The sequence below is a fragment of the Micropterus salmoides genome, unplaced genomic scaffold, assembly GCF_014851395.1.
Source record: "Micropterus salmoides isolate LMB-PRFRI ecotype aquatic unplaced genomic scaffold, ASM1485139v1 Ms_hic_scaffold_10, whole genome shotgun sequence".
Lineage (NCBI taxonomy): Eukaryota > Metazoa > Chordata > Actinopteri > Centrarchiformes > Centrarchidae > Micropterus > Micropterus salmoides.
The window spans coordinates 21,013,635-21,028,124 of NW_024040041.1; the positions used below are offsets into that span (position 1 = coordinate 21,013,635).

At 40.4% G+C, this 14,490-nt stretch overlaps 1 protein-coding gene across 1 annotated transcript; it reads right to left on the reverse strand.

Moving 5' to 3' along the window:
- Positions 1 to 514: 514 nt before the first annotated feature.
- On the reverse strand, positions 515 to 12,799 carry hs3st3b1a (heparan sulfate (glucosamine) 3-O-sulfotransferase 3B1a). The gene is made up of 2 exons (XM_038702118.1): positions 11,973 to 12,799; positions 515 to 2,429 (listed from the first exon to the last, which is right to left on the reverse strand). The coding sequence occupies exons 1-2, from the start codon at positions 12,464 to 12,466 to the stop codon at positions 1,811 to 1,813; spliced, it is 1,113 nt and encodes a 370-aa protein (XP_038558046.1). The 5' UTR covers positions 12,467 to 12,799; the 3' UTR covers positions 515 to 1,810.
- Between the last annotated feature and the right edge of the window lie 1,691 nt (positions 12,800 to 14,490).

Genomic DNA, 14,490 nt, shown 5'->3' on the forward strand with positions numbered 1-14,490 from the left:
CAGACTGTAATTATGTGACTGTATTTTGTCTCATCAGCAGCATAATCAGCTCTACAAAGATCACTTCTGCTTCAAGTACCTCATGTTTACGTTCACATGAACAAATTTAAATAGTGGCTTAAAACCTGACCTCACTTCATATTGTGGAGTGTTAAGTGTCACCCAGGGACATAAAGTCTCTTCTCTTCAGATTAGAAACCTGACACTTTGTTATGCATTTGTGGGGGTCATGGCAACAAAACCTCATCTCATCTTATCTCTCATTGGTGGAGGTGGGGGACTGAGGCAGCTAAAAGTAGTTAAAAGCGCTGTGCTAATTAGGCTGTTAGCGCGATAATGTGCAAGATGGTGAATTGGACACAACAGTACACCTTTGCCTCCAGGGATTCAGAAATCTTCAGGATTTTAAGCAAGTAAAACAATTACATAAACCAGTCAGTGCATTTCTAAAACAATATAGTAAATACAGTAGAAGTATTTGGACATAGTAAAGCCAAAGATGAGAGACTGTTAATGATTTTGGTAAAACAGATTTATTTCTTACTTCATAAAAATGACATGACGGCACCTTTAAATCACCTTCTCAGTCAAACATTGCTTCATTTCCATGTTTGTAAAGCAATGCATACAGCAAAATAGTGCCTCAACAACTATGGGGTTGCAGTACATCATTGTCGAATGTAGTCTGTGCTGACAAATGTATGTTTATAAAGGCTGAATAAAACTCAACCATGCATGAAATTCAAATGAGGAATTTTGGTCCAAAGTAGGTCTATTTTTTAATTCTCTTTAATGCAATAACGTAAACTACAAAGATTTAGAGAACTGCTTATTTGCCATCAGTTGATGTATAGTGGGTATGGGCATCATTAACACATCTAGTATCACCTGTGGTAAAAAGAAAAAAAGCTGTATAAGATGATCCATGGGAGCCATTTCAGTACAGATCAATGAATGCGATTAAGCTGTTTAAATCACTTTTTTCTGGAAAGAGCAATAAATTATTAGGCATTATGGAGCCTGTGCAGCAGGTTTTTGGAAAATGGATAAAAACATCCCAAAACTATTGTGACAGGACCCTCAATCGGATCCAATCAACATTCCTTTTGTAGAAACGATATAAATAGTGGTTAAGTAAGAATATTGTAGTGGACGTTTATATTATTATATTAACTTAAAGTTGGCTCAAGGGTCATCCATAAACTTACTACCATTACTGGATCCTTGTTTTATTATGGTGCTCAAGAGATCAAGGCAGTGCCATCACTCAGGTCTAATTGACATGATGAGGAGCTATTACAGTATTGATCCACCTGGCAAGTGGCACTGGATCAGCTGAGGCCTATATCGACCTGACTAAGTGGGTCCACAGACCTCTGAGGGTCAGGCAAATGTTAAGGGGATATTACTAGTTGTTTGTAAAGTTCGATTTCATTCAGCTTAAGGTGAAGCAAAAGCAAAACTTGGAAAAGTAAAAAAATGGAGAAGTGGTTATCCACATGAAGCCAATGTCCTTGTGAACACATGGGCTACTGACCCTGCTCATAATACCCGTAAAACATTGTGCTTTTATAAAAATGTACTTACTGAGAATTAAAACCTGTGTTGTGGATCATGAATAAACATGGTTAGGCAGCTTAGTGAGCTAAAATCACAACAATAAATTATCATAAAATAGACTTCTGAACTTTTTACACATCCACCAAATACTGTACATACACTGTATAACAATATCTTCAGAGTGATAAAATTATTTTTTTTAAAAACACAGACAAGGGACCAGAATGAGTCTGTCATCAAGGTTTCCCTCTCAGTCCCAGCCAAAGTCATGACCAGTCATCTCGTAAAACTTGCTATTATAGGGTTTATAAAAGTCCCTTAGCCTCTGCACCACCTTTGGGTCAATATTAGGATGGGTCCTGCCTTTGGTTTTGCCCAAGCAGTGTGGCTTGCTGTTCCCCTCAGGTCTCTTAAGGCAAGGGAAGCCCTTTGCAGGGTTAAAGTGGAAATGCTTCTCTGTGACAACCCTCCTGAGCCCAAGAAAGTCCTGGACTCGAGCCATCTCACCTGCAGGGTCGCTAATCAGACGCTCTCCACTAACAAACAGCAGCTGCTCCATGGGGAAGTACTGGAGCCAGTGCTCAAGGTGCTTAGCATACATGCCAATTTGAACAGCGCTCCATGTGGTGTCAATCAGACCCGCTGACATGTTCTTAAAGGTCAGGCTCTCGAAAGAGGGGATGTCCGGCTTCTTGGAGCGGGTCTGGGTGTAGTCTGAGATGGCCCTGGTGACAGGATCCCGGACGACTACAATCAGCTTTGTGTCTTTAGACATGGTGTAGATTCTAGCAGGAACCTCCTTGGTCACATAGTAGCTTGGGGTCTTCTCCATGGTCAACTGGCCCTCTATTGACTTGGGCATCAACTCCCTGTAAAGGACATAAACACACTGTTTTACATTTTCACCACAGGCACTCTATGGCACACACAAAAAACAACTATGTGCCATTCTATTCATGTTACTAACTAACTAATAACTTTCAATAGCTCCCTTACAGGGAGATGAGATTAGCATTGACACAGTAGCTCCATGGCAGGTTTAAAGTACTGTCAGGCAAGTCAATCATCATCAAGAAGACAATTGTAGACATCATGAGCAACATTTACAGAGTCTGTGAGTGTACCCAAAGTGACAGGAACTGGTAGGTAGAGCAGGAATCCTATCAATCATCGGTGATTGCGTGTGAACACAATACAAAGTTCATGACAAGTTCTGAATGCAAACCCTAAAAGAAGACATTCATCTCCTGCTGCTGCATTTAATCTCCCTTTAGACCTCAATCATCTTTTAAACCCCACAATCCTGACATTGAAATATTCAGCACCTTCATTACATTATACAAAGGATGGTTTAACTGTGAATAGGTAGCATTATGCTGCTTATGTCATGCCGAGACAGATGACTGTGACTGCACCTTTTGCCACATATCAGTAAGTTTGTGCAAAATGTGAAGATTTGGAGAAGCCTTGCATTCCTACGGAGAAAATGCTAAGCGTGGGAGCTGTCTATTGCCATAACTGCATATTCTTCTTGACCCTGTATGGCTCTGGTTGATCATAATATAGCCTGTTAACTGCAGCCCTGACTGGATAATGGCTAAAGTGAGCCAAGGGGGATTAGGGCTAAGCCAAACATGCTAGAGCATTAGAGGCTGGTTGACTGCCTTGTTGGCTGGCTGGGTGGCTGGCTTGTCTCTGGAGAGAGAGAGAAAGAGAGAGATATGTGGCCATGACGATGACAGTCAATGTTAAGTAGTTAATCCATGAAGAAATACAAATGCTGGAAACCATAACACAAACTGTACAGCTGAATGCAACCCAACATAGTTATATTTTGTGAGACCATGTAAGAGCGGTGTTCACTCCACTCTATGCAACATTGTATGGGTTCAGATTGAGGTAATTGTAATTCAATTCAACAACTCTACAGACTACAGGCACAACTTGAATCAACTCTTCTCTTACAGTTTCACCAAAAAAAATCACAATTGGTATTGCAGGGGTATTATATTTGCATTGTTTGTGGTGTTTGAGAATTGCCCATTTACAGTATAAACCCAGTTAAATACAATCATAAACTATTCACTATCTATGAACACCTCCCCACTATAAATAATATATGAATCTGGCTGTTATATGTGTAAACGTACAGCCAGTATTTCTTATCTCGGTGCATTGGAGAGGAGCTCAATATCCTCTTGGGGACCGAAGTGTGTGAAGGCAACATCAGTCTATGGCTTATATGTTTTCTAGTCCCCACGTAGTAGCAAAGAAGGAGATTCACACACTCTGCTCTTGCATTCAAGAGATTTATTTATGAACTACATAAAACTAACATTTTAGTCCCTGCAGTCCCTCATCAGTGTTTAATATCTCAAACTGGCTCAACAACTGTCTTGAAGGCAAGAGCAGTGTTCAGTTATCTGCTATATGTGAGGATGGAAATAAATATAATCCATGATGTGATGTCATCAACCCCCAAAACATACATCATGTTGGTTAAAGTCAGTCAAACAGTAATTATTACAGTACGTAGTAATATTGTTAACAGTTTGGATCTAAATCGAACCACGGGAAAGCAGAGGAGCTATGTCATTGAAGTGGCTACAATAATTTCCAACCATCTGCTGATACCCGCACAAGGAGCTTCAATACCCCTCACCAAACCCATCAGCTTTCATCTTATGAATTTATGTGGTGTAAACGAGAAAATGGCCAGCAAGATTTAGCTGTGCAGAGCACGGAGAAAAAGCTTAGTGATTATGGGAAAAGTAGGCATCACCCATACCTCATTAGTGCCATACAGACACACAAGGGGTGCGCTTTCTTATGCAATTTCATCAGTACTACTTTCACCTGCTCTGCCCTTCCTTTCTATGGAGACCCCAAGGTCTTACACATTTATTCCACCTTTCTCTCCCTGAGAGCCTTAGCCACCATTGTATGTGGTGGAAAGGCACAAACCTAATCAAGGTAATAGGTAGGAGAGACAAAAACAACTCTATCAGAAGCCCCTGCAATTATCTTCTGCATCTCTTGGATACACACAAGCGGAGCGCTGCAGGCCTTTCTTGGGGCCCCAAGGGAGGCAAAAACTTACTACCAATCAAACTTTCCACTTAGTCCCCTAGCAAAACAATCTGTGTGAGAAGTACATGCATTATTCATCTTAGCAGAGATAGAACAGGGGAGAACATCTCTGACTGAGCATGGAGTGAGAGAGTTGCCTAAGGGGGGCAGATGTAGCAAGCTTTCACAATTTGTTCTGCTTAATAAACAATGTTGCCTGGAACCAATAGGTTTCAGTGCTTCCTCATCTATCAATCAGCCATGCAAAGACATCATTCAGCTTCAAGACAAAAAAATATTCCTCTCTCTAAAATTGAGACACAGCGTGCTGACTTGCCCCTTGATGAATTTCTATTTGACTTCATAAAGCTAAAAACTGTGCTTTACCTTAAACGTGTAACTTCTAACTGGGCTGTAAATGTATTTTGAAAGTCCTATAATTGGTGCTCTAAAAATTAATCTATATTGATGCTTGCGTGTGCACATACACACGCTGTGTCCTCTAACCTGTCCTGTTAAACTCGCAGTAGAACTGCAGGGCTGAGAGGATAACTGAGGGAGGCAGAGAGGAAGACTGTTAAGTGAACGAGATAAAGCAGGAGCGGAGGGAGTGGAAGGAATAAAAAGAGGATTAGATGGAATCAGGTGCGCTGTTGGATGAAGGAGACATAGGTTGACTTCCCTGACCCAGAAGCCAATGTCAAAGTTTCAAATCACAAGCCACTTTAGATGCTGTGTCTGCATTTTCTTGTAGCGGCAGCACAAAATAGCGTATATCACCCTACAGACATATATTAATTCTGGAGTGGTGTGTTGTGTTATTTGTCTTTGTTTTGTCTGCTTGGCAGTCAGGTGTATCCATTAAACTGGCTGCTGGGGAAAGCTGGTGCCTTGTTTACTTTCAGTGCTTTCAGGAAGCAAGTTCAAAGGCAAGAATTTACAATGTTGCTTCGTGTTTGGCTGCTGGATGATGTCCTTTGTAATGAGTTCACTTAATGTAAAGAACAAGTAGGATGCAGAAAACTCAGACAATTTTTTTTTATCTTGCAGTATTCTGCTTGACTGACTCTAATTGGCATCTATACTTCAGCTTTTCAGACCACTGCGACATGTGACTGCAGAAAAAACACGCAGCATTATCTAATGTCATGATGGGTTCGGATCTTCCACTGCAGTTCTGAGAGAGGCTGAGCTACCGTGAGAATCATTCCACTTCTCAAAGACAGGATGAGAGGTGTTGGTATGCAGCCCCTTATAATAATCAAACCAATGTACTGTGAGGTGATCTCCAGACAGAAATCAAAGAGGAAAGCATCTTTAAGGAAGGTGCTCTTTTGACATTGCAGCCCATCTTATCATGTGTGTGAAAGTCATAATAATCACGCTTTACACTCAGGACCTTCTAATATGACATAGAACAGCATTCAGTATCTCAACAGCATTCCTGTACAACAATGATAGTGCAGAGAATGCCTTTTCCCCATCCTCCATTATTACTGTCGGTATGCAGAATTCAAGGCCACCTGGCTGTCTGATGGAGACAGGCCCAGTTTGAAAAGAGGAGGAGGAGAGGAGGAGGAACAGTGCGTGAGCCATTCTGGCTTCACTCACACAACTGTCAGCCTTGCATTAACACTTAACAATTCTGACAGTTGGTTGTTTATAGAACCAGCAAGCACTTTTTTATCGGGGTGGTGGTGTTGGAGAAACATATACCAACAATGCTAAACCAGTCACACTGAATGTTTTTACAATCTTTGTGAAAGTGATTGAACAGTCATCAGAATTATCAGGTAATGCGTGATAAAGTCTATCTCACGGTGTGATCCCACAAAATCTCACCGTGAACAGGTCTGATTCTGTTTTGGATGACAGCTCAGACGGACTAATCAACAGGTGTGAAGGGGCTGAAGACCACAAGTATGAAAATGAAAGAAATCTGACAGTGTGGGGTTTAATAAAAGTATGGTAACTTGATCTCTGTAGCCTGCTCCTCATCTCTGCTTCTGAAAGAGTTTTTTTGCAAATGTATTACTTTATAATCTCAGAGAATATTGCATTTTATTCTCGTAAATTAACCCCTTCAGAAAATATCCAATGACTAAATAATACATTTTCTTGTACATTTTCAGCTTTAATCTTTTTTCTTAGAATATTGTCCCCCTCTCCGTAATTTTTTTACAATGGCCCTAATACACCATTGTAATCTTTAGTCCAACAATGTTATAGGAGAGCAATGCTAAGTCAGTATTCTCTTAACAAGCAGCACTATTAACCAGAAGCCAAAAGATGAAGAAACTTACAAAGTACAAAGAAAAGTGGTAATAAAAACTTGGTGGAACAAGGCCAAGTCTTGGGTAACTATAGGTAACAACACTAACCTATAGTGAGCTTCAGTACAGTTTTTTTATATAATGTGAAGAAACAAAGGAACAGAAACTGCCTTTAGAGAAAAAGTGAAATAAACAGCTACAGCGAAGAGAAACGAGAGCGCAGGTGACAGCAGTTTATGTGTTCATGTAACCAAACTTGTTTTGTAAAGCAAAACAAAATAACATGTCATAAATAATACTGTAATAACAGGTTATTATTACATTGTTGGCTATATTCTGAGGCTAATGCAATACTGTATTAGTAAAGAGCAAAGACACGTGTTCTGTATTGATACCAATCAACTAATATTGGTCAACTGCAGCTGTGAGATTCACCCAGTCACTGGGTGCCATCGGAACAGTTATAATCCAGCTTACACTGGACTGTTATCAAAAAAACAAACAAAACTATATGTGTGTATATATATATATATATATATATATATATATAGAGAGAGAGAGAGAGAGAGAGAGAGAGAGAGAGTTTTGTTTTGTGCTTAGCTAAATATATGTGTATATATATATATATATATATATATATATATATATACATTTAGGTAAGCACATTCCTTGCATGTAATGTATGTCTTCAACATGTAGTGGTTGGTAGGTAATTCCCCAGAGACGCACGCTGGTCTGAGAGGATCAGCAAAAGCAAACAAAACTTCAAAGAAGCAAGAAGCAAAACAAAGATGGCTGAGGCAGATTGCTTATTTCTAAACTTGCTCTGACTTGCTGTCAGGGAGTCTCTGCATCAGAGTGAAAGACAGAAGCAGGAAACAACACATTCTCTCTGAAGATACTACAAAAGAGAGAGATGGGGAAGTCAACAGCTCAAGGGGATATAATGAAGTAAACTTGTTGTGTTTCAGTGTTTCCAAAGTGCTGTAATAAGTGCTGTGGTTTGACAAATTGCCTCAAGCTAAAGCCCGGGGGGTTATTGCAGAAAATTAAATCTTCAATCTCCTGAATAGGAAGGGGAGGTGCACATTGCCAGTATTGACAGTCTAATGGACTTTTTCTAGGAATGCTAGCATAGTCTATCGGAAGTAACAATCTGTTAGAGTCTGGGTTGCTTTTTGCATTATAGGAGGTTTTAAAGTGTAAGGTTTTATGGGTTGTGGAAATATTTTTGGAATGTTTGAAGCAACAGTGTTGGAAGCATCTCATTATCAACACAGTTTTCCCCTTCTTTTCCTGTCAGTGTGCTGACGCATTAGTTTAAGCTGAGGGATACCTATATCGAGAGTTCTCTCATTTACACCAATCCCCCTGTGTCCATGCAAAGAGCTAAAAGTGATGAGTAAGCAAAATGCCACCAGTGGACTCAAATGAACTGACTCTTGGGAAACACAACTTTCCACACAGAGATCTCTGAAAGTCAACTTTCAGGCTAAAAAGCTTAAGTGTAGTGTTTCAGTCTTTTCTTGGCCAGGTTCCAATGAATGGTCTTTCTGATGAACTCCTGCTGGGCCTCGTCAAAGGGCACTTTCACCCTTCTGAGCACATTTGCATACAAAGTGAAGGCAGAGAAAACATGTTTCACACTAATTGTCTGCTCTTTTATTGTCAGGGTTAATGCAGACCTCGGGGGTTCTCCAGCATCCCCTTTCATTGAGCTCCATAATACTGTTGCGCTTTCTAAAGACTCACTTTAAATTTACTGCCCTCTATCTGCCACTGGCCTGCAGTAAGCTTCCCTGGGGCTCTGAGGAGGATTAGCCCGTCTTCTCTGACACCGTAAATGAGTTAGTAAGAAGGCTGCACATTGTTCTAAATATGGAGCCTCAAGAGGAAAGACACAATTTCAGCAATTAATTCACACCTACTGTATAGAACACAGAGGGGCTTGATTTGAACATACATTCAGTAGAAGAGTAGTTAACCTGCCACAATAAGACATACTGGAGGAAGTTGGGATGATGTTATTAAAGAAAGGCGGAGCCAAAGAGTTGCCTTCTGTGGTGTATGGAAGTAAGCATGAACAATTGTATGCCTGCTTCTCTTTTTCTGCCTATCGGTGAAAATGGGCTGTATTGTGGTTGGTGTCTTGCTGTGCGGGGGTCTCTCCTCTGTGGGGTTCCAGCAGGATGGACACAGCAGACCTCCAGCCGGATGGACACACCAATCACAGCAGATAAATGGTGTGGGCACAACTCAATGCCGCCACAGGAGCTGATAAGCCCACCCAATGGACTGCTTCTCTCTCCAAGCTACTGCGCACCATCAGTCTGGGGGCAGTGAAGTGAAACATATGGGAAAACAAATCAACACCTGTTTGATCAGAAGTCTTAAAGATAAGCTAAGAGAATTAAGCCAAGACTGTGTGATGAAAAGTTTTAACAGGCGAGCCAAACAACTAAAACGTCTTATAAAAAATATGCATTTATTAAGTGGTCATGTATACGCACAGTTTGTGTGGAAAAACGAATTTGTCCAACAAGGATGTGCTCCACCACCACGCAAGGCGAGGGGTTTTCTGAGCTCCACTAAATGATCATTAAGGATTGACTCGTTGTCATGGTGCTCTGCTGTATGGGGTCAGTCTGTGGCACAGTGCACTCACTGTGGCAACTCAAGCCAAGTTGTTTTAATTAGTCAGATCAGCTCTCCGGGAAAAGAAGCCTTCATTAGACATGTCTCAAGATGAAACAGTTTCCCACATCCACTAGCTGTGTGTTTGGTATGCAGTTGCCACTGTGAACAAGTAGCAGGCAGGTATCAATTATATACAGTTGCTTCTTTGACTATCATTTACATAACATTTAATTTTATCCATCTTTTATTGACAGCCTCTCCTTCTTTTAGACCTTATATTATTCATAACATGCGTTGTCTACTTGTGCATCACTTGTGCAGCGGAAGGTTTAAAAAAAAGTCAAACATCTTCAAGCATAGGATGATTTCAATTTGTTCTTGTTGCTCAGTCTGTAGAGACGGACAAAAGACCACTCTCCACAGACTGATCATCCAAAAATGTCCCAAACCTGTCCGGAAATTCTTAAAGGAGCTTAAGCGAGAAGTCCTTTGAACAATGCTTCGCTTCCCCTATTGTAGCTTTATGGAGCCAGCTTTGAAACAGTGTGTAGATCCTTTGACATTGCCTGTTAATCCCTCGGCTCAGTCAAATGGACACTTGGAACAGCAGTATCTCTTATAATCTCTTATTAACAATGCAGTTGCTCTGATGTAAAACATCCAATGCCAAACCATTTCCAGGAACATTTCAGGTACATAAAGATCGATAATTTCCATGAATAAAGCGTGTTATTCATTTATTTGTGTAAGTTGTGTAATTGTGCGGCTGGGTCAATAGTAAAGGGCTTGCACATTGAGATGTGAAGTATGGTAGGCTTACAAGGACAACAGTTGCCATGGCAGAGAATACAATAAAAATGCTACGTTACACAATGTTGAAGGCAGCCTCAGATCCCTGATCTCTGCCTTTGACAGTGATGTCTATTTGGATTGAGGATCAAAACTAATTGCTGCCACAAAATCAATACCCTGGAAGTCATAATCTTGAATCACGCTCCTGGCTGCTCTAAGATGACTGCATGATGTAACTTGCTGGTTCCTAACCATACAACAAGGGCTGTTTCTTTGAACAGAATATGGATCAAATCTAAAAGGAAGCTGTGCTTTATCCTTTTTCTACCTATCAGAAAGCCACATTAAGTCTACGTCCAAAAATTCCAGGAGCTTGGAGTGAAGGTTATGCAAACAAGCAGAAAATCGACTGTGCTTTGTAAATGAACAGGACTGAGAAGAGTTACCTAAAATGTCAGTGCAAACAGAAAGTTTTACTCTTTACAGAAACTATTTGAGTTCTATGACCTAGAGGTTTGATTTCACCTGCAGATGTTTAAACTGTAAGATGAACCATCTAGATGTTAAAATAGCCTGGTCCTGCTTTTCACATGCAAACTGCTATCACCTGCCAGTTCGGCACTGTCGAGGGTGCCTAAACCATAACTGCTATGTGGCAGCCCCCTCACTCTGACATCTCTCCATACATTAACGCATGCTTATAGGTCCTGATTATGCATGTGTGTGTATTTTGTACCTGTGCTTGTATAATAATAACAACAGAGTGAAAGTGGATTTCACCTAGAGAGTATTGCTTCATCTCTTTCTTAATCACCTTATCAGCACTGCTTCATTGGCTGAGTTTCCATTTTCCTTTTAATCCATAACAATATAACTATTTAGTTTATTCTGAACTATCAGATTTACCTTGGTAATCAACATGACAACCTTATAACATATTTAGTCTCTGACTTAATGAAAACAGTAATATAGTGGAATTTAAAGTTCTTCTATAAGCTCACATAAATTAATATGAAATCAAAACACATCAAACTTCACTTCAAAAAATTTTAGTTCTTAAAAAGATTGAATCTACCAGCAGGATCATGTTGCTTGCTTTTGTCTAATAAAATAACTCTCTTAAATTGCATTGCACAGTATCACAATTATGTTTTCTCATTATATTATCGTATCACCTTGCACACATGTTATCTTCCCTGGAATTATTCATAGCTGATTATCACATGTATATGTTCTTTTTACTGTCAAGATTGTGTAATATAGTAGCGATAGGAACAAAGTCACTTTATTTAAAAGGCAGATGGAATTTTTTTCTTTGGTGGTCACAACCACATGTCTTGATTTAGCATATTAGAGATTTCATGCTACTGTCTTGATGTTGTTATACGGTTAAATCATATGATACAAAGAAGATAAAACTGGCATGAATTGACAAGGTGAAAATATTATTTTCAGGAGAGGAACAATGTTTTTTGTGTCGTTATTCTGGACTGAACAGAGTCGACCACAGCCAATAACTATGCTTCAAAAGAGCCACCATAGCTACATGAAATGCCATTGAGCAAGGCACTATAGGCGCTTAAATATCGGCAGCAGAAGCACATTTTTTGAACATAAAAATGAAGCATAGTCATGTGATACCTGTACCACTCCAGTCCCTTGTCGTAGTTGCGGTCGAAAAAGTGCGGCTCCGCTCCCACCGCTCTGATGTCTGGATGCAGGCGCAGAAACTCCAGCAGCGCCCTGGTCCCCCCTTTCTTCACCCCGATGATGATCGCCTGGGGCAACTTTTTACTTTCCGACTCATTTACGAAACCTGACATGGCATTATCATCCAACGCCTTCGCCTCGCCTCTGATTTCATCCCACTCTTCGCCTCTGCTGTCCAAATCATTTTCGTTATTCAGCAAGTCCCTGGACGCCCCGAGAGAGGACTCCTGATTGTCAACTTCTGCATCGTTTTCGCGTCTGCTCACCGAGCCGTACGTCTGGTTTGGCACAGTAGAGCAGTAGCCAACACAACAATAAATCATATACACCCAAAGAGACAGCATTATACACAACACAAATAGTTTGTTTTTCACGTGGGATGATGGCACAACATGTAGACTGTGTAAAATCGGACTATATTCCATAGGACCGCCGTGAAAAAGTTATATTCCAGTTGACAGGCATTTTGGCAAAGGCGCCTCACTCCTCTGCCATGACTCAAACCTTTGACAATCGGTGCGCAATTTCCCAAAACACAAATTATAGCCAGTATGGGAACTGATATTGAATTGTACAGCGGACGCTCCCCTCCAGCTTGAACTCCAGTTCTGCTTTATTCTTATATAAACAATAGTCAAAAACAGAGAGAGAAAAAATCACAAAACAGGGAATGGAAATATCGCCAGGTGAGCGATACGCGCGCGTCACGGACTGAGTTTATCTCCCATCATTTGCTCTCAGTGTGTAAGCGCTCACACAGCCGCACCAAGTTATCTACACCAGGCTGCTGCATCAAGCATGCAAGAGTATGAAAAGCATACTTCCGGTAAATCCTTTCAAAGTAAACCTGTTGAGAATGCAGCGAGTAAGCTCAAAAATAAAAAGGCTGTTTGAAACCTTGTAAAATATTGTATCATTCATCATCTAGCACTTTCTTCAATCAACATGTTTATAATGCTTACATATATTCCATAGGCCCATATTTACTACTACTGTGATGTCACTCACTGTTTCTCTACAGGCTGGATGGTAGGCCACATAATAACTGAAAGCATATTGCAGTAACACTTATTTATGCAAATGATCTGATCAAATTAGGTTCTACTGTACTGTTGTCACTAATTAATAATTATGTTTAAAAATGTGCTCCAACGATATAATCACGGTGCAAACTAAATACACCTGTTGTAAGTTTGTGTCTCTAAATTGATTTGTATTGTCCATACAAAATACTTACTCACACTACTTTTATTTTGAAAGCAATGAAGATTCCAGTCCTGTTCCTCTACTTTGACGCAGCTCTCAAGAGTCTCAGAAACTCTGGAAGGCGGATGACTGCCCGTGGAGCTGAGGAATCCCTCCATCCTGAACACATTACAGTCTTTTTAATGTCAAACACTGGATGGCATTACACACCAAGCAGCCTACTTGTCAGAGGTAAAGATGTGACTCGTTGTTATTTTTTCAGTTATGATAGGATAAATATTAGATCAGGAGCACAAGTGAAGAGAAAACTTTAAATCAATCATTCAGTCAGTCTCCCTTTCTTTGGTATGGTACACAAAACATAGTCTATACTTTTCAGGCTGTTTCACATCCATTTAATTTAAAGCCCCTCTGTCTTAAAAGCCCTGTCAAGTATTTTGGGCTTGATAGCACACCTGTGATTTAAATTTAGGTGGACACCTGAATCACAACTTGTGTAGATATAACAGATACACAGATAATTGTGCTCTGTAAATGCTCTTGAAAAGGGAATTAAAAAAGTATCCCACACTCAAATTTGCATGAAAACTTTCACATGTTCAATTGTTCGCATGTTTACAATTTTACATGGGCTCCTTCATTCAAACGTCAGCTTTAGAGACCATGACACAAACAAGTCACATAAGTGACTGCGAGCTGTTTCTTCAACAGCTTCACACTTTTCCTGGTAATACGAATGGTCCAGTGGGTCAGAGTTAATTGGCCTCATAATCCTAATTGCCTCATCATTCCAAACAACGTGAACATGCTGTTCTACCTAAACAAACGTTATCAGCATATTTTAGGGATCCATAAAAGTTAATAATTTACACTTTAGGAGTGTGGTGGTGCAGCCAAATGATGGAGATGTATGACTATGAATTCTCAAATGCCACCAGAGGTTTGGTTTTTGTGTGTGTGTGTGTGTGTGTGTGTGTGTGTGTGTGTGTTTGGGGGTGTGTGTTGGCACCTCCTCTTGGTGCAGGGTCAAAGGCCTCCAGTCCCACTGCACCCCTGAGCTAGCAGAGGATTAGCAGGATTACCCCAGAGCTGCCATGTCAGTCAGAGTTTCACCAGAGACAGCCCTGCCCCCTTCATCTAAGCCCCTTATCTCATCTGTCAGACACTACTATATAAGATGTGTGTGTGTGTGTGTGTGTGTGTGTGTGTGTGCGTGTGTGTGTGTCTGTTTTCTAATCCCAAT